This window comes from Chaetura pelagica, unplaced genomic scaffold (assembly GCF_000747805.2).
Source record: "Chaetura pelagica isolate M959 unplaced genomic scaffold, ChaPel_1.0 scaffold264, whole genome shotgun sequence".
In the NCBI taxonomy this organism is placed as follows: domain Eukaryota; kingdom Metazoa; phylum Chordata; class Aves; order Apodiformes; family Apodidae; genus Chaetura; species Chaetura pelagica.
In genome coordinates, this window is record NW_009953064.1 from 234,635 (window position 1) to 254,451 (window position 19,817).

The 19,817-nt window shown below is 59.1% G+C and overlaps 2 protein-coding genes across 2 annotated transcripts in view; one reads left to right on the forward strand and one right to left on the reverse strand.

Annotated features, from left to right (window-relative positions):
* The first annotated feature begins 1,039 nt into the window (after positions 1-1,039).
* TRPM2 (transient receptor potential cation channel, subfamily M, member 2) lies at positions 1,040-16,146 on the forward strand. Its single transcript, XM_009996716.1, has 31 exons — positions 1,040-1,234; positions 1,578-1,663; positions 2,126-2,294; positions 2,761-2,941; positions 3,299-3,465; positions 3,836-4,016; positions 4,542-4,603; positions 4,793-4,993; positions 5,352-5,454; positions 5,688-5,809; positions 6,040-6,390; positions 6,863-7,000; positions 8,914-9,043; positions 9,313-9,458; positions 9,594-10,028; positions 10,554-10,672; positions 11,001-11,133; positions 11,273-11,444; positions 11,792-11,975; positions 12,218-12,399; positions 12,547-12,679; positions 12,789-12,876; positions 13,181-13,268; positions 13,349-13,500; positions 13,723-13,799; positions 13,895-13,996; positions 14,271-14,357; positions 14,502-14,607; positions 15,124-15,225; positions 15,647-15,763; positions 16,021-16,146. The coding sequence occupies exons 1-31, from the start codon at positions 1,040-1,042 to the stop codon at positions 16,144-16,146; spliced, it is 4,635 nt and encodes a 1,544-aa protein (XP_009995018.1).
* Positions 16,147-19,361: 3,215 nt separating this feature from the next.
* Positions 19,362-19,817, reverse strand: part of TSPEAR (thrombospondin-type laminin G domain and EAR repeats) — a 10,041-nt gene continuing 9,585 nt past the window's right edge. The window contains exon 10 of the mRNA XM_009996752.1: positions 19,362-19,515. Within this exon, the coding sequence (XP_009995054.1) occupies positions 19,362-19,515 (154 nt within the window). The remainder of the gene's footprint in view (positions 19,516-19,817) is intronic.

Here is a 19,817-nt window from a genome sequence, read left to right on the forward strand (position 1 = left end):
GGCGGGAGGATGCTGAGGGGCAGGTAGGGGCAGCTTTGCCCGTGGTGCTGGTGCCGGAGGGACACGGGGGGGGGTGGGCATGTCGTGGGCACCGTCAGGGCTGTGTATCCCCGTCCCGGTGAGTGCTGAGACCACCGAAAGGTGACCTGACCCCCCGGGGTGAGGAGCCCCTGTGCTGCCTGCTCCCTGTGCTGCCCCCCCCACCCGCTGTGCTGGGTAAACTGGGCGGGCAGGCTCTGCCCTTGGCCCCGCAGCCCCTCAAGGACAGGTTTTCTGGGTGTTTTCTCGGCACAATTGGGCACCCCCGGGGTGTCCGTGGTGTGAGAGCCCTTCCTGCTGGTGGCCAGAGCAGCCTGCCAGCCCTGGGAGGGCCAGGAACCAGAGTTTAGGGGGTGTCTTTGACCTTCTTCACGCAGCTTTTTTTGTCAGGCAATCAGCTCTGCTGGGGCTGGGCTGGTGCAGAAAGCCAGGCTGCCAGGAACCGGGCTCCTCAGGGCAGCTCAGCAGGGTGCATCTTCCCCACAGAGGGTCTGGGAGGGGGGATCTGAAAGGTCTTTTTTTCAACCCAGCTGATTCAAAGAGACTAACACAAGGCTTCTCCCTGCTGCTCCCTGCCTGCAGCAGCCTGGGAACAGTAGAGGAGGCCAAGGAGAGGAGAAGGCTCCAGGGAGACCTTAGAGCACCTTCCAGTGTCTGAAGGGGCTCCAGGAAAGCTGGGGAGGGACTTGGGACAAGGGCAGGGAGGGAGAGGACAAGGGGGGATGGATGAAAACTGGGAGAGGGGAGATTGAGGTGAGACATGAGGAGGGAATTGTGGAGTGTGAGGGTGGTGAGAGCCTGGCCCAGGTTGCCCAGGGAAGCTGTGGCTGCCCCATCCCTGGCAGTGTTGAAGGGCAGGTTGGATGGGGCTTGGAGCAGCCTGGGGTGGTGGGAGGGGGCCCTGCCCATGCAGGGGGGGTGGGACTGGATAATCTTGAAGGTCCTTTCCAACCCCAAGCAGCAGGCTGTGTGTCTGTGATGCCCTGGGCACCCAGCAGCCATGGCTGCCCGAGGCCGGCGCCCCAAGGTGCTCCCCTCCAAGCTGAACAAGGTGTGCCCCGAGAGGGGAGACGGCTCTGCCACGCACCCCAAGAAGATGAGTGACTTCGAGGTGGTCCCTAACCTCCATCAGAGCAGCAGCAGTGTCTCGAGGAGCAGGAGGAAGGCACATTTCCCCACTGGCAGCAACGAAAAGGCAAGTTGAGGAGGTGCTGGGAGAGCGGGTGGTTGCCCGGCCATGGCAGGAGAGCATTCATGAGTTTTCTGGTGAATCATTAATGGGAACATTAATAACAGATCACTTTAGTTTTAGGGACAGACAGAAAAGCCCCAGACATCCAAGGGACATGTCCAGCATTCATAACTCCTCCCCTGGGAGTACATCTGGCTTGGTCCTTGTCAGTAGTGATGGAGCTTCCTTCCTTCACATCACAAGCAGCACCCAGATGTGCTCCTAGCACCAGAGTGTCTGGTCCCTGGTGTCACTTCTGGCCCTTTGCAGAAACCTTGACCCCTTGCTGCTTTTCCTGCTCCCTCAGGAAAACCTCATCTCATGGATTCCTGAAAACATCCGGAAGAAGGAGTGCACCTACTTTGTTGAAAGCTCCCAGACCTCAGACTCCGGGTGAGTCAGTCTGTCCTTCCTTCCCTTCCCCTGCCAGGAAAGCAGAAGGGGTGCCTGGTGGCAAAGCTTCAGCACCATCACACCCCACCTTTCTGACCAGGGAGCTGGTGCCAAAGGCATTCACACTCTCCTTTTTGACTGGTCCTTCCCCCTGCTGAGTGTCACCATAGCCCCTGTTCCAGTCAGGAACTTTTCCAGTGCTTCCACATGGAGTCATTTCCATCCAGGCTTCATCCAGATCAACCTGAATATTTTTGTCCCAAATTTATTCAAGTGGAAATACCAATTTTTTGCTGAATTTCCCTCCCCCAAAAAAACCCCAAAACAATGCCTTTGTTTCTGCACAAGTTCTGAGCTGAAGGAGGAGCTGGGTGGGAGATGCTGGTGCTTGTGGTGTTTGTCATGGGAAGGTCAACACCTGGTGGAAGTTGTGGTCAGCAAGGTGGGTGGTGTGTGTTTCAGGAGGGTCGTGTGCCAGTGTGGCTACCTCAGGGAACAGCACCTGGAAGATGCTGCCAAACCTCCCATCTTCCTTGGAAAGGAATGGGATCCCAGCAGGCACATCCAGGAAATGCCAACAGATGCCTTTGGTGACATCCACTTCACAGGCCTGGGACAGAAGATGGGGAAGGTGAACTGGTTTTCCCACCTGGGAAATACTGGGGAGCCTGGGCATGGCAGATGAAATGCCAAGATTTCCCTCCTGGATGAAGGAGATTGGGAAAGTGTGGGAATGCCTCAAAGGCAACACTGAAGAAGGGGTGGGACAGGTTTCCTCCTCTCTCCCAGCCCTGCACCTAGTCCCTTTCTGACCCCACAAGCCTGGTCTCCATGCTGTGAGGTCTGTGCTTCAGGGACCGGCCGTTCCCTCTCCTTGCCCTTCAGTTTGTCCTGGGAATGCTCACTCCCAGGGAAGTGGATGGGAACAGGGTCCTGCACAAAGACTTAGGGCAGCAGCCACAAGACTGCTGGGAAATGGTGTGGGAAGCCCCTGCTGCTTTACTGGGACAGGAGAGTGGGTGGTGGGGGTGCCCTGTTCCCCTGACCCTGTTGCTGCTACCCCAAACGTGTGAATGCTCCTGGGTTTTTTTTTGCAGTACGTGCGTGTCTCCTCAGATACCCCCCCCCGGGTCATCTACCACCTCATGACACAGCACTGGGGCCTTGATGCCCCCAACCTGCTCATCTCTGTCACTGGGGGAGCCAAAAACTTCAGCATGAAGCCAAGGCTGAAGAACATCTTCCGGCAAGGGCTGGTCAAAGTGGCCCAGACCACTGGTAAGAGGTGCAGAGGCTCTCCCTGTGATGGCAGCAGGAGAGGGTCCTGTCATCTGGTTCAGTCAGCTGGGCTGTTGTGGGGATGCTGAGCTGGCCCAGGAGACCTGTAGGTCCCTGCCTGGACCACCCCACCAGGGATGGATTGTTCTCAATCACTGCAGACGTGCTCCCAGGGAGCTGAACTGAGAGATGCTGCAGAAGGCACCTCCTGGGCTTGATGTAGCAGGGAGGGAAAACATCCCCCGGGGGGAAGAGAGCATCTCCAAGGACCAGGTGCTCCTGCAGCCCCCTGGGGGGACGTTGGCAGGTGGCTGTGAGCAGAGCCTCTCCCTTCCCAAGCCCCTCTCTGACCCCCAGGGGCCTGGATCATCACGGGGGGGTCCCACACGGGTGTGATGAAGCAGGTGGGGGAGGCGGTGCGAGACTTCGTCCTCAGCTGCAGCCACAGAGAGGGCGACATCGTCACCATCGGCATCGCCACCTGGGGGACCGTCTACAACCGGGAGAGCCTCGTCTGCCCCCTGGTAAGCCAGGCGGGGCAGGGGATGCCTTGGCTTTGCCCGGGCTGCTGGGGAAGTCCTGCCCAGGGCGGTGGTGGGAACGGGCGCTGCAACACCTGGCAGCCCTGGTGAGACCCACCTGCACCAGGGGGGGTGGTGGTCCTGGGCTGGGCTGTGCTGAGAAGCCCCTCTACCCTTGTCTTGTGGAGGTGCTGGGCTGGGAGGGCTCTGGAGGGTGGAGCAAAGGCTGATGTGAGGACTGCAGGGAGGGCTGCTTGGCCAGACTGTCCCACCTGCTGGTCTGTCCCTGTCCCACCTGCCGGTTGCTCTGGGCATCTGGTGCTCCTCTGCAGCCCTGCCAGGCTGTTGGCAGGGTTCCTCCTGCACCTTGCAGGGTGGCTTTCCAGCTGAGTACGTGCTGGATGAGGAGAACCAAGGCAGCCTGTCGTGCCTGGACAGCAACCACTCCCACTTCATCCTGGTGGATGATGGGACCCACGGGAAGTATGGGGTGGAAATCCCCCTGAGGACCAGGCTGGAGAAGTTCATTTCTGAGCAGACCAAGGTGAAAGGAGGTAATGACAAGACACAGTCAGGTCTGAGGCAGGGGAGGGCACCAGGTGGGATGGGACATGGGTAAGGGTGGCCTCTGGTGAGATGGGAGGCTGTGGCTTCTCTGGGGGTCCCCAGGCAGCAGAGCTGAGAGGATTTGCCATGATAAATGTGAAGCCTTGTTCCTTAGTGACACGAATTGAGGGGCTTTTCTCTGCCAGCTGCTTGACTTATGGGGTCACCAAAGGGGTTCCCCAAGCCTTGTGCTCCTGAGCTGACCAGGGCAAGTAATTTCTCCCAAAAGATGAGGCCTCCAAGGGGGCTTCCAGGTGGTACCAATCACCTGATATTCTAACACCCAGACTCGAGCACCCCAGCAGTGTGACTGCCAGGAGATCATCTCCCCTGTCTCCTGGAGCCTGGCAGGAGGGCAGGCAGGGCTCCCACCTGGCCTGTCCCACCCCACGGCTCGGAGGTGACCACCTCCAGCTGCAGGAGAGGGGGCTGTCCCCCCCAGAGAGGTGACAGTGGGCTCTGCTTCCCTGCAGGCGTGGCCATCAAGATCCCCATCGTGTGCGTGGTGCTGGAAGGAGGCCCTGGGACCCTTGATGTAAGGAGCTGCTCCTGAGAGGGGCTGCTGGGACAGGGCAGCTCCTTGCCTGGGCTGCTGTGCAGGTGCCACAGCAGCTGAAGTGCAGTTGGGCAGGGGTGCTGGGGAGCAGCTTTGGGGAGCTCAGGGTGGGAGAGGGTTCCCTGGCCTCTGGGTGGGATTGTGAGGGGGTTCCCTGCTCTGTTGCAGACCATCTACAATGCCATCACCAACGGGACCCCCTGTGTGATTGTGGAAGGGTCTGGGCGTGTGGCTGATGTCATTGCTCAGGTGGCCAGCCTGCCCGTGCCCAGCATCACTGTTGCCTTGATCCAGAAGAAGCTCAGCATCTTCTTCCACGACACCTACGATCTCTTCACTGAGGCCAAGCTGGTGGAGTGGACCAAGAAGGTGAGCATCCTGCAGGAAGGCAGCTCCTCTTGCTGAGAGACCAAAGGAATCACTAAAGGTCCCAGAAAGGCTCCCAGACATTGAAGTTGGTTGTTTCCCTTCCACCAAGCACCCACCTCCCCCCAGCCAGGCTCCTGCGTTGTCCTGGTGGGCGCCCCAAGGGCTCCAGCTCTGCTCCTCTCTTTGGACAGAGAGGGACCATGTGGGACCAGCCCTAGGTGGCCTGGGGGGCACAGCACAGAGGGTCTGCAGGCAACACCAGGGCAGCAAGGACTTGCCCCGTGCAGGACCAGGGGCTGTGGGGAGCGACAGGGAGAAGGTGCTGCTGCTGATTTCTCGCCCTCTGCTCTCCTCGTAGATCCAAGACATTGTGAGGTGCCAGGAGCTCCTGACCATTTTCAGAGAGGGCAAATGCGGCCAGCAGGATGTGGACGTGGCCATTCTCCAGGCTCTGTTCAAAGGTGAGGGGTGGGGAGCTGCCTGGAGGGTGTGAGAGGAGATGAATGGGATGGGAATCACCTTCTGCAGCTGCTTGATTGATGGGGTCCCCGAAGGGGTCCCCAAACTTTGTGAAGCTGAGCTGACTGGGGAGAGATGTTCCTCCCAAAGGGCCAGGCCTTCCAAGTGGGACCCAGGTGGTATCTTCTCACTGTGTAAATGCTCCTCTGTTCTAACACGTGCCCTTTGCATGCAGCATCCCAGAACCAGGACCATTTTGGCCGTGAGAACTGGGACCACCAGCTGAAGTTAGCTGTGGCCTGGAACAGGGTGGACATTGCTCGGAGTGAGATCTTCACTGATGACCATGAGTGGAAGGTAAGGCAAGTGCCTGGGCTTCACAGTCAGAGGAGAGGACCTACTAACCCAGCACTGTATCTCTGGGGGGATGTCCCACAAGTCCGAGGACCTCCCAGCTGCTTTTTAACACTCAGAAATTCCTTGTGTGCTCAGGGATGAAACCTTCCACCCCTCCATCAGGGTGAGGAGCATGATGGGGCCCTGCTCTGGGGCCATGGAGACCCTCACCTCTACCTCTGGCCTCCCAGCCCACAGATCTCCACCCTGTGATGGCAGCTGCCCTGATCTCCAACAAGCCAGAGTTTGTGCAGCTGTTCCTGGAGCAGGGAGTGCGTCTCAAGGACTTTGTCACCTGGGACACCCTGGGCTACCTCTACGACAATGTGGCCCCGTCCTGCCTGTTCCACAGCAAGCTCCAGAAGGTCCTGCTGGAGGAGAGAGAGCACACAGCTGGCTCCAAAATGCCAAGGGTCCAACTGCACCATGTCTCCCAGGTGCTGCGGGAGCTCCTGGGCCCCTCCACGCAGCCTCTCTACCCCAAGCCCAAGCACACGGAACGGCCCCGACTCTCCGTCCCCATCCCACACATCAAGCTGAACGTGAGCATCTCCAGCCTGGGGGGTGGTGGTGGTGGCAGGGTTGCATCAAGGGAGGGGGAGACTGGCTCAAGAAGCCCTCCTGGAGGTTGCAGCTGAGGTTCTGGGCACTTGTCTGCTCAAGAATCACACTTTAAGTCCCTGCCCAACTCCTCTGCACCCACATTCCAGGTGTGACTCCCACCTTTCTAGACCCGCAGCTCCCACGTGGTGGAGTGACCCTGGTGGGCAGGACCAAGTGGGCAGGGTGGTGGGCAGGACCCACCTGTGGGGTGGGTGCACTTGGCAGGTTGGTCACATCCCCACATCACTCCTGGCCCTTGCAAAAGTGGCATTTCCAGGATGAGTCTGGTCTTGGCCACCATCTGCAGCACAGACCCTCCCATGGGTGATGGCAGCAGGTCCCCCCCAGGCTAGGGGGGCTGTCTGCTCTCTGCAGGCAGGTGAGCAGGTCTGAGCATCTCCCCCCTTGCAGGTTCAGGGCTCAAGTCTCCGCTCCCTCTACAAGCGCCCTGCTGGCAGGGCCACCTTCACCACCGACCCCATCCGGGACCTCCTCATCTGGGCTGTGGTCCAGAACCGCAAGGAGCTGGCAGAGATCATCTGGGCCCAGGTAGGGCAGCCCGAAGCTCTGTCAGTCCCAGCTGAGGGGTTCAGGTGGAGCCAAACCTCCTCCCAACAGCCCCAAGAGGGATGGGTGGGCAGCTGGGACAACAGGCGAGGTGGCCCATGGCAGTGCCCAAGCTGGGTGCAGCCAGCTGGTGAGCCTGCAGAGCTGATGTTCCTCCCCAGTCCACACAGCACCATGCCAAAGCCAAGTCTTGTCACTATCTCTAGGCATATCAAGGACATGAGGGTCACCAAGAGCAGTCAACATGGTTTTATCAAGGGTAAATCATGTTTGACTAACCTCATAGCCTTCTATGAGGAAATTACTAGGTGGATAGATGATGGTAGAGCAGTAGATGTGGTTTATCTTGATTTCAGTAAAGCATTTGACACCGTCTCCCACAGCATCCTTGTAGATAAGTTGATCAGGTATGGGTTTGGTGATCAGGAAGTGAGGTGGATCAGGAACTGGTTGAAAGGAAGGAGTCAGAGAGTTGTAGTCAATGGGGCAGAATCTGGTTGGAGGTGTGTGACTAGTGGAGTCCCTCAGGGGTCGGTACTGGGACCGGTGTTGTTCAACATCTTCATCAAGGACCTGGATGAGGGTATAAAATGTACCCTCAGCAAGTTTGCTGATGACACTAAGCTGGGAGGAGTGGCTGACACACCAGAAGGCTGTGCTGCCATTCAGAGAGACTTAGATAGGCTGGAGAGCTGGGCGGGGAGAAACATGATGAAATTCAACAAGGGGAAGTGCAGAGTTTTACATTTGGGGAAGAACAACACCATGTACCAGTACAAGTTGGGGGCTGAACTGCTGGAGAGTAGTGTAGGTGAAAGAGACCTGGGGGTCCTGGTAGACAGGAGGATGACCATGAGCCAGCAATGTGCCCTTGTGGCCAAGAAGGCCAATGGCATCCTGGGGTGCATTAGAAAGGGTGTGGTTAGTAGGTCAAGAGAGGTTCTCCTCCCCCTCTATTCTGCATTGGTGAGGCCACATCTGGAGTATTGTGTCCAGTTCTGGGCCCCTCAGTTCAAAAAGGACAGGGAACTGCTCGAAAGAGTCCAGCGCAGAGCTACGAAGATGATTAGGGGAGTGGAACATCTCCCTTATGAGGAAAGGCTGAGGGAGCTGGGTCTCTTTAGCTTGGAGAAAAGGAGACTGAGGGGTGACCTCATCAATGTTTACAAATATGTAAGGGGTGAGTGTCAGGGGGACGGAGTTAGGCTTTTCTCAGTGATGACCAGTGATAGGACAAGGGGTAATGGGTGTAAATTGGAGCATAGGAAGTTCAAGGTGAATATCCGAAAAAATTTTTTTACTGTAAGAGTGACAGAGCACTGGAACAGACTGCCCAGGGAGGTTGTGGAGTCTCCCTCACTGGAGACATTCAAAACCCACCTGGATGAGTTCCTGTGTGATGTACTCTAGGTGACCCTGCTCTGGCAGGGGGGTTGGCCTAGATGATCTTTCGAGGTCCCTTCTAGCCCCTAAGATTCTATGATTCTTTGAAAGCCCTCTCTTCCCAAAGGACAGGCTGTGGTGTGAGAGAGGGCTCAGCACAGAGCAGGCAGGACACAGGACCACTGGGGTGGAGAAGGCTTCCACCCATCCATCCATCCATCCACCCACCCACCCACCCATCCATCCAAAGTGTTCCCAGGGCAAGAGGCAGCCTGGCTGGTGGCATGGTGACCACCCTGCCACCTGAGGCTTCCCAGGAGGAGAGCAGGGGTGTCCCCAGACTGCCTCCTGTCCCCCACAGCCAGGGGAGAGCACAGCTCAGTCCTTGTCACACACCAAGCTGTCCATGACATCCTCCTTCCCCCTGGTGGGAGCTGCAGGGGCTGGCAGGACCCCTGGGATTGCAGGGGAAGGGCAGAGCCCCACGTTTTCTCTGGCTTCTCCTGCTCTAGAGCCAGGACTCGATGGCAGCTGCCCTGGCCTGCAGCAAGATCCTGAAGGAGCTGGCCAAGGAGGAGGAGGACACAGACACCAAGGATGAGATGCTGGCCTTGGCTGAGCAGTATGAGCACAAGGCCATGGGTGAGTGGGAGGGGACAGGGGAACCCACAACTGCTCCCAGGTCCTGGGAGGATGGTTGGCTTAATGTGGGGGTGATGGGTGGGGTGGGTGGTGCCCAACGGGGGGTCCCCTCGTCACGGCTGGGCTTGTGGTGCTGTGAGGGCTATGCCTGGGTGGTGGGAGCCCAGAGGGTGTGATGGGCAAACCCTGCTGCACAGGGGTGCTCTGGGGGTGCCTTGCTGGGCACTGGGCTGGCCCTGGAGCTCAGCCCTGTCTCCCTGCCTGGCCAGGAGTGTTCACAGATTGCTACCGCAAGGATGAGGAGAGGGCACAGAAGCTCCTCACCCGTGTTTCTGAGGCCTGGGGGAAGACAACCTGCCTGCAGTTGGCACTGGAGGCCAAGAACATGAAGTTTGTGTCCCATGGGGGTGTCCAGGTGGGTTCCCAGCAGTGGTGCTTGCAGGGGAAGTGCCCGAGTGTCCCTGCCCCACATCCAGGGTTCCTTGTTGGTAGTGGTGGGGCTCTGTGGCAGCTTCTAGTAACTAGTCCTCCTCTTCCTCCCCATTCACAGGCCTTCCTGACCAAAGTCTGGTGGGGGAAGATGTGTGTGGACAACGGGCTGTGGCGGGTGATCGCCTGCATGCTGTGCTTCCCGCTCCTCTACACCAGCCTCATCACCTTCAGGTACTCCCTGCAGCCAGGGCAGGGGGTGCAGCAAGGCTGGCTGGGAGAATCTGGGGTGGTTTCCTTCCCTGGGCAGCCAAGTCCCTCTTCCACTCCTGCTCCCTGCAGGGAGAAGAGGCTGCAGCCCACGGGCTGCCTGACGCGCCTCCGAGCCTTCTTCACCGCGCCCGTCGTCATCTTCCACATGAACATCCTCTCTTACTTCACCTTCCTCCTCCTCTTCGCCTACGTCCTGATGGTTGACTTCCAGCCCTTGCCATCCTGGAGGGAGTATCTCCTCTACTTCTGGCTCCTCTCCCTGGTGTGTGAGGAGATCCGCCAGGTACGGGGCGGGCAGGAGGTGGGGACACCCTTCTGGGTGCTCCTCTGAGGTCCTGCCTGCCTCACTTCCCTCTGCTGCTTCCCACGTCACCATCCATTCCAAGAGGTCCCAGCACAAGGGGCTGCTGGATTCCCCTGTCCCTGAGGCTGGAGGATCTCCTTGGCTGCACATGGGGACATGCAGAAAGACTTGCTGCTTTGAGCTGGGAAATGTCAGGAGATGGAGGGGCTGCCTCCTGCCTGGGGCATTTCTTCCCAGAAGCATTTCCAGGCTTTGCCTGCCATTGGATCATTTTCAGCTTTTTGCTCCAACATCTCAGTGCCTTTCTTCACCAGCCCCATGTCTCAGGTATCTCACCCCATGCTCCTTCCATGCCCATGTGGAAAAACCAGTAAGCTCAGGTTAACTTGGGGCAAGCCAGAGGGTCCAGTGATGGCCAGCAGGTCTGTAAGGTCCCTCTCCAAGGCACATGAGCACCTTAGAAGGCTTTCACCACAACCCCAACCTCTCTTCTCTTCCCAGCAGCTGTTGTATGATCCAGATGGGTTTGGGATGGTGAAAATGGCTTCCCTGTACTTCAAGGACTTCTGGAATAAGCTGGATATCTGTGCCATCCTGGTCTTTATCACAGGGTTGACTTGCAGGTGAGTTGCAGAGCCACTTGGCCTGGCAGCGTGGAGGCCCAAGCCACCGCTGTGGGCTACAGAACCTTCCTGAGAACTGTACAAGGCTTTTAATTGCAATTTCTTCTTCCAAAGTCCAATGAAGAGTTGATGGTTGGTGGATTAATCCCAATCAATCTGCCTCTGCTTTCAGCTCCTTGTAGGAGAGATGTTCTTCATGCCACAACTCCCTTCCTCAAGCACTCTGGAGAAGCTCAGTGATAGTGGAGAAATGGAGGGAGATCAGGAAAAAAAAACAAACCCACGTTGGTGCCACTGAGGTGTTTCCTTTCCTCTCTTCTGTGCCCAGGCTGATCCCATCCACCCTCTATCCCGGGCGCATCATTTTGTCCCTGGCTTTTACCATCTTCTGCCTGCGCCTGATGCACATCTTCACCGTCAGCAAGACCCTGGGGCCCAAGATCATCATTGTGAAGCGCATGGTGAGAGCCCTGACCTGCCAGTCTGACCAGCCAGAGCAGCTGGGGACGGGTGTGTGGGATGGATGGACCACCCGTCTCGTCCCACCCTGGCCCGGCGTTTGCTCCAGAGCACCTTTTTCCTTCCCCTCTGTCTTTGCAGATGAAGGACGTTTTCTTCTTCCTCTTCCTGCTGGCGGTGTGGGTGGTGTCCTTTGGGGTTGCCAAGCAGGCCATCCTGATCCACAACGAGGAGCGTGTGGAGTGGCTGTTCCGTGGGGTGGTCTATCACTCCTACCTGACCCTCTTTGGGCAGATCCCCTCCTACATCGACGGTAAGGGACACCAGCCTGTGGTAGCAGGTGGCATCAGCAGGGGGCTGTGACAAAGCTGAGGTGGACCAAGCTCAAGGCACAGTCTGCTTGGCTCTTGCCCTGCTGGCCCATGGAAGTCCTTGTGCTCCTTTCCAAGCACAACATAAGGCTGGGGGGCAGCAATGACGTAGGGATGGAGCCTGCACCAGCACCTTGGGAGTGTTGCCATGGGATGATGTGGATCGAGGTCAGATCCCTGCCTGGTGCTAAGCTCTCTTGGTGCTGGCCACCTTAAGACAGCACCGTAGGGGATACTGGGACACTGCCAGGTTGGGCTGCAGTGGATCTCATGCCACCATCTCTCACAGGGGTCAACTTCAACATCGACCAGTGTAGCCCCAATGGGACCGACCCCTACAAGCCCAAGTGCCCAGAGACAAACGAGGACAGCAAGAAACCCATCTTCCCAGAGTGGCTGACAGTCATCTTACTGTGCCTGTACCTGCTCTTCACCAACATCCTCCTCCTCAACCTCCTCATCGCCATGTTCAAGTGAGTTTGACCTGGCTACGTGGGCCTGGCAGTGACTGGTGCTGGCTTGGCCACAGCCAGGGCACCACAGGCTGAGAACCTGCAAGGAGAACCCTGAGCCACGTGCTGCCCAGAGCACAGGGGCAGCTTTCTGGGGGGTTGGTGGTCGTAGGGGTGCCAACCAGTAAGAGCTGGGGCACCCAACAGCCACAGCGTGTCCCCTCAGCCCCCACGGCACGGCTGACACCTGGGCTGTGCCCCAGCTACACCTTTCAGCAGGTCCAGGAGCACACGGACCAGATCTGGAAGTTCCAGAGGCACGACCTGATCGAGGAGTACCACGGCCGCCCGCCCGCGCCGCCGCCCCTCATCCTGCTCAACCACCTGCAGCTCCTGCTCCAGAGGTGCCTGCTCCGCACACCCACCACCCGCCCCAAACAGCTCAGTGAGGACCCACATCCCCCCTCCTGCCCTCTCCTCCCACCCAGAGAGGTGGCACCCTGAGCCCAAAGCCTGGAATCTGGGCTGTGGCAGCAGGGTTTGGGATGCCCGGGGTGTCCTGACCGCCCTGCTGCCTCCCTTCCTCTGGCAGAAGAGAAGCTGGAGAAGAATGAAGAAGCTGCCCTCCTCTCCTGGGAGATGTACCTGAAGGAGAACTACCTGCAGCACCAGCAGTGCCAGGAGAAGCAGAACACGGAGCAGAAGATCCGGGACATCGCGCAGAGGTACCAGCCACCCCTGAGAGAGGGACACCCCTCTGGCCTGGGCAGGGAGGGGTTGGGGTGAGTGCAGAGGTGGCTGCTGAGGGGGTTCCTCTCTGCGCTGTGCCCCGAGGGTTGACGTGCTGGCAGAGCTGCTGGACTTCGACCGGGTGAAGAAGACAGGGCTGTTGGAGCAGAGACTGGTCTCTCTTGAAGACCAGGTGAGGCAACAGCTGAGCAGAGGTGGGGTTTTCCAGGCAGCTGAACCAGAGAAAGCCTCCCCAAGCCAACCCCTGGCCAACAGCTCGAGTGTCCTTGCCAAAACAAGTCCATCTGAGAGGAAAAGGTTTATGGGGCATGTTCTGTGAGCAGGATGAAGGTGGGAAGTGGTGGGATGGAGCCCTTGCCTCCATTGGTCACCCAAGCAGTTAGACCCGACCCAACTCTTCTCCTTGGCCCAAGAGGACCCTCCAGACCTTCTGGCTATGGGGTGTGGGAGGGCTGAGCCTCCCCTGTCCCACGCAGGTGCACCAGAGCACCCAGGCCCTGAGGTGGATCATGCAGGCGCTGCAGGGCAGTGGCTTTGGCTCAGGAGAGGACATGCCAGCCGTGGGTAAGTGGAGCCCATCTCCACCCCACTGGGGGAACCTGGAGCCTGGGCCTCAGCACCTGGCTGAGGTGTCTGCCTCGCAGGCTCCAGAAAAGCCTCGGAGACCAAGGAGGTTGAGCTGGAGGGGAAAGCTGAGGAGAGCCAGCCCTGCCACCATGTGCTCGCCCGAACCCTCCTCTACCCCGGGTCTCGCACTCTCCGCTTCCCTGTGCCGGATGAGAAGGTGCCCTGGGAGGTAGGAGCTGTGACTCTGGGCACTGGGACTGGGAGGGGACCCATGGAGCAGATCCAATGGCAGTGGGAAGAGGAACAGACCCACTGGAGTCCCCGTGTGCCTTGGGGAATGACGCTGCTGTGAAAAGGGACTGGAGCAGCGGGTGTCCCTGGGGGTCCCAGTCCCTGCCTGCCACCAGAGCAGGGAGGCAAGGGGAGCCTGACATGACCATGGACTCTGCAGGTGGACTTCCCACTCTACGACCCTCCCACCTACTCAGCTGACCACCAGGACATGGCTGTGCAAGACCCGTTCAGCCCGTGAGTGTGTCCCCCTGGGGCTCCCCCACTCCTCTGCCCCCTCCTCTGGGTGGCACAGCCAACCCCCCCAGCCGGGCTGCCTCCCCCCCCCCCAGCTCCTTGGAGTCTCTCCTGAAGATCAACTACAACACCATGGATGGGCTGATTGACAGGCAGAGCTTCCACGGCCTCTACACCGTGCAGGATGGGCTGCCACTGTGAGTGCACCCCGAGTGGGGAGAGGGGGGGTCAGTGAGAAATGGGGTGCCTGGCTGCAGGAAAAGCACCAGGGAGATGGAGAATCCAGGGGGAGCTGGGTGCATCCAGCCCCCTCCTGCTTCCCTGCAGCTCCTGGTGGGGCAGGGATCATGGCACATGCCCCAGAAGAGGTGTGGAGCAATGGTGGGAAATCTGGGGGAGCTTTGCTCAGCCTGACGGGGTGTGCAGAGGGATCCTGGTGCCATCCCAGCCCGCTCCCTTTCTCCCTGCCAGGAACCCCATGGGCAGGACGGGGCTGAGAGGCCGGGGGAGACTTCACTGCTTTGGGCCCAACCATGCCCTGCACCCTGTGGTGACCCGGTGAGTGCCTGGGGACACAGAGGTGGCCTTGCTGGGGGACAGGGCTGGGGAGCTGGAATGGAAAAGGGGACACAGCCACCCCAGAGACACCGGGAGCTGGTGGTGCTGAGTCCAGCTGCAGCATAACGGGGGCTTCTCTGGCAGCTGGAGGAGGAATTTGGATGGGTCCATCATCAGGAAGAGCCTGAAGAAGATGCTGGAAGTCCTAGTGGCCCAGTACCCGCTGTCGGATGTCTGGGCTCTGCCTGGGGTAAGAGCTGGTGGAAAGCTGGCCCAGAAGGGCCTGGGGAGGTCAGGCTGGCCCAGTCCTGATGGCTGGATGCCCTGCAGAGCAGGGAGGACACAGATGGGTGCCACCTCGTCCTGGGAGGTACCTCTGCCCCTCTGCAGAGCCTTCGAGCGTGCTGGTGCTGAGGTTACCTATCCCCACCCACCCTGACCCCCTGTCTCCTGCTTCTCCCTCCCTCCTCCTCCTCCACATCTTCAGTTCTCACGTGTCCTTCATGCCATAAGCCACTGGCACAGCCTCCTTTGGCAGAGAGGTCCAGAAGTTGGATCAGACTGACTCAGACAAGGGCTGGGGCACAGCTGGGGACTTCTGGCCTGGGTGGGTGGGAGGCACCACCACTCCTTGCTTCCCCCCCCTCCACCACAGCTTGTGGCACCTTCTGCAGCGGTGACAACCACCCAGTGGCCAAGCTGGTGGCAGTGAGGGAGGCTTGGCTGGTGGTGGCAGGTGCCAGGGCTGACAGCTGCTTTGGCACAGGGGTGCCTGGAGCCCGGGGAGACGCTGCCGCTGAAGCTGAAGTGGATCCTGCGCCGCGAGTTCTGGCCCCAGTTCCAGAACTTGCTGAAACAGGGCACTGAGGTGGGGGACACGCAAGGGTTTCAGGGGACACAGGGGTGTCACAGCGGGTCCAGGCACATGGGACATCACCCCAGCACGGGGACATGTGGTGGCAGGGGCACCCGGGTGTCCCCAGGGCACAGGGGCAGGGTCCCTCACCCCTTGGGCTCTGGGGAGGACAGGCTGGGGGAGGTGGACACCCACCATAATGACCTTGCACCTGGGCAGGGGGCTGCCCAGGGCCCCCGGGGTGGGCTGCAGGCAGCTGTGACAGTGCTTGCTGCCATGGCTCTCCACGGCTCTGGCTGCAGTGGGAACAGGGTGCAGGTCTCCAGCAGGGCAGAGGAGCTGTGGGGCAATGCCCCACCACCCCAGGGCCTCGCGTTGCCTGTGGAGAGGTGGGGAGGGCTCTGCTGATGGGCCCCTCCTGCCCCACGCACAGATACACAAGGGGTACCTCGATGACCCCCGCAACACGGATAATGCCTGGGTGGAGACCGTGGCCATCAATGTGCACTTTGACCACCAGAACGACGTGGAAATGAAGAGACTGAACTCGGTAGGGACCCCTGGCTCCACAGCTCCCCGGCCTGGCTCTCAGCAGGCATGGGGCAGAGGAGCCAGGTCTCCAGTGCCAGAGCTCTCCCTCCTCAGGAGTGGGCTTCTCCAGCTGCTTGTGTGCACTGGAGGAAGAACGTGGGGTGGGATGGCAGTGGTGGCCCCAAAAAGAAAGGGCAGGAAGCTAAGGACTGGATGTACTGTGAGCACAGTCCCTCACCAGCCGCATGGACACGATGTCTCTGGTCTCCTTTCCAGTTCCTCCAGGGCTGTGACCCAGAGCTGTGCATCCGCTGGCAGGTGCTGGACAAGAGGATCCCCCTGCACACCAACCACAAGAAGCTCCTGCAGAAGGTCTCAACCATTCTTGGCACCTACTACTGAGCCCTCGAGCACAGACCCAAGGCTCCTGCTGCCACAGATGAGGTTCTAGGGACTGGGGGGGAAGGGACCTGCAGCTCTCCCACAGCTCACCTGTCAGATCATGGGCAGCTACTGGAGATGAGGTACCTGAGTTGCCTCTCTGAGTGTGCACTGCAGGTGTCTGGGAGGGAAATTGTCCCCTTCCCAGCAGCTGGGGACAGGGGCTGCCTGGGCAGTGCCCACACACTTGTCCTGGTCACCTGAGCCACCAAGCTCAGCCCCAGCTTGTCTCTCAGTGCTTCCACATCAGCCACAGCACTAACCCAGGGCTTGGGCCAAGAAGAGCTGTGGGTCTGTTGCTGCAAGGTGTTCCTGCTCCCTGCTCCCACCTGCTTTTTGCTCTGATGTGGGCTCTGGAGACCCTCCCCAGTCCCAGCTATCCCCCCACCCAGGCTTTCCATTGGGCACTCCTGCGCCCCTGCTCCTACTCTGAGCCCGGGCAGCCCTGCTGCCACAGCTCCCCAAAGATTGCTCTGGAGAAGGTTTGGGCATCTTCTGCACCTAAAGCTCCCAGCTGCTCCTGTGGCAGCTGTTCCCTGCATCTCTGGTTGCCTCAGCCCCAACAACATGGTCCTGAGCTCTTCTGCAGGTGTGAGCAGCTCTTGGCTTATATGGTTTCTTCACCCTGCCCAGGTCCAACACCCCTGTCCCCTTCTGTTACGTGACCCTGTGTGTCTGCTGAGCACCATCTCACAGCTGAACTCCTTCCCTCTGGCTGAACCAAGGCAGCAGCCCTCACCTGCTTGCCCATCCCCTTGTGCACAGGGGTGGCAAGGGGCAGGGGACCCAGGACATCCCTGCTCTGTGCTCCCTTGGGCAGGGAGGGACAGCAGAGAGGACACCAGTGTGTCCATCCCAGACATCTCTGCTCTTAAGGGGTCCTTCACTCATCTTTCCTGCTGTCTGACATGGGGAGAACAAGGCACAATGGAGACATTTCTTGCTAGCCCACACATCCCCGTGGTGGCACATGATGCCTGGGGCTGCTCAGGCAGCAGGGTTTCATTTCCCTAGCCTCTCCCAAGGGATCAGACACTGGCCAGCCAGGGCTGTTCTTCTGACACTGGTGGCCACCACAGCACAACTGCAGTTCCAACAGTGATGTGCACTGGGGCTTGGCAAGGGTTGGTGGTGGTGCCAGACTGGCAATTTAGTCAATCTAGCTCAATAAACCATGTATGAAAAAACTAACAGCTGATTGTCTGCTGGGGCTGTTTCCCCTGGGTCCATTCCTGGTAGCCAGGGTGGGGGACATATCCAGGACAAGCCCAGCCCAGTCTTGTTGCACAAATTCATGACTCACCCCGCAATGTTGGTTTCAGAGATGACTTGGTTGCTTTGGGGTCAATGTGAGAAGCTGCTGGGAAGCCAGCTGTGTGCCATGGGGATAGCACAGGACCTTCTCCTTAAAGATCATCCAGTCCCACCCCCTGCATGGGCAGGGACACCTCCCACCAGCCCAGGTTGCTCCAAGCCCCATCCAACCTGCCCTTCAACACTGCCAGGGATGGGGCAGCCACAGCTTCCCTGGGCAACCTGGGCCAGGCTCTCACCACCCTCACACTCCACAATTCCCTCCTCAAGTCTCACCTCAATCTCCCCTCTGCCAGTTTTCATCCATCCCCCTTGTCCTCTCCCTCCCTGTCCTTGTCCCAAGTCCCTCCCCAGCTTTCCTGGAGCCCCTTCAGGCACTGGAAGGTGCTCTAAGGTCTCCCTGGAGCCTTCTCTTCTCCAGGCTGAACACTCCAACTCTCCCAGCCCATTCCCAGAGCAGAGCTGCTCTAACCCCATCACTCCAGCACCCAAGATCTCCCCGCAGCACCCCTTCCTCTGCAGCCCACCCATCCTGCCTCATTCCCAGGCTTTGGCATTCCCAGGCCTTTTCTGTCACAATCAGTGGCTCCTCTCCTAAGATCCAGCTCCCAGAGCCAGGCTATCAAACCATACTCTCTGTTTCCTTCAAAAAATGAAGTCACCACCTACTTTGGCAAAACCCCTTAGAAGTGTGACAGGTACAAGCTCATGGACCAGATGAGGAAAGCACAAGAAAACCACATCTTGTTCTTTTAAAACCTGGTGGTGATTAAGCCAGTCTGATGATCTGGGAAGTCTGACTCATAATTTTTTGTAATATATATATTTTTAACACTTGGGGTTGGTGATCTGGGCTGGGGGAGGAGGGAGATCTACAGGGGCTGTCCAAGGTGGTTCTCCTAGGACCAGATCTTGGGGTGACCCAGACCATGCTCCCCCCCAGCCCCTTCTTAGGGGAGTGGCATCTCCTGTTGCTTTCCCAGTACCAGAGGAAACCCAGAAGGCTGAAGAATGCTCTGGGTCAGTCAGAAGAGACAGAAGGTCCTGAGCAGGGGTGGCTGGGTGGAGGGAAACCTCAGCCAGAGGCAGAGCAGCTTGGGCATGGGACAAAGGCTGGGTGCACAGAGTTTATTAGAGTTCTGGTTAAGCAAAAGAGTCCCCCAGACAAAGGCAAGAAAAAAGAAGAGGCCACAGTGTCAAACCTGGAGCAGTCTGGGGTCTCTCCCAAGCCCACGGGAGCTGGACTGGTCCCAGTGCCCAGCAGGTTTGCTGGGGAGGCACCAGCCTCATTTGTACAAGATACATGTCACTCAGCAAGGGGGAACCAAAACTGGCCACAGAGGAGTGGGAGAGCAGGTGGCAGCAGGATGGGGGGGGTGAGGCCCCCCAAGGTGGACACGAAGCAAACCAGAGCAGCCAGAGCCAAGGCTGAGCCCACTTTCTCCCCTCTCTTTCTCACATGCCATTTTCTCCCCACTGCCACCCACCCACCCTGGCAGCACCTTCTGCTCAGTCTCTTTCTTCCCTAGCTTGGCAGGAGCTCTGGATGCATCCAACAGGACCTGTAGGACTGCCAAAAACCAGGGGCCCAGGGAAGTGCCTGGGCTCCAGGCACCCAGGGTTAGGACATGGCTCTGGTGCCTGGCAGGAGAGCTTGCCTGGGAGAAACAGCACAGAAGGAGGGTCCCATCCCCTTGGCAAGGCTGCAGGGAGCCATGAAGCTCCTCTCCTCCTCTCCATCCCCTGGAGAACACAACCAGCCAGCCCCAGGGCTGGTGCTGCAGCTATCCCTGGGCTCTGTGGTCCATCTTTGCCTCCATGCCCAGCTCACCCTCACCTTGGCAGGGAGCAGAGCACCAACCTCAAGTGGTTTTCAGCTTGAGCACCTTGGAAAGCGGCTCCTTGGCACTGGAGTAGAGGAGGTAGGAGCCCTCAGCCGTGTGAAAGGCTTCCCAGTCTCTGCAGCCCAGGGTGGGCAAGTGATGTGCTGCCACAAAGCCTTCGTAGCCTTGCCACCTGCAGGGGAGGGGGCAGGGCTGGGGGCACCAGCTGGTGTCTGCAGGGGGGCAGAGCAGCTGAGCCCTAGGGATGGCATCTCCCACCTCCCCACCATGGGTTGGACCTCACTGGGGCTGCTGAAAGTCCAGAGGGGGACACAAAGTTAAGAGGGCTAGAGCAGCTCTGCTCTGGAGCCAGGCTGGGAGAGTTGGGGTGTTCAGCCTGGAGAAGAGAAGGCTCCAGGGAGACCTTAGAGCACCTTCCAGTGCCTGAAGGGGCTCCAGGAAAGCTGGGGAGGGGCTTGGGACAAGGGCAGGGAG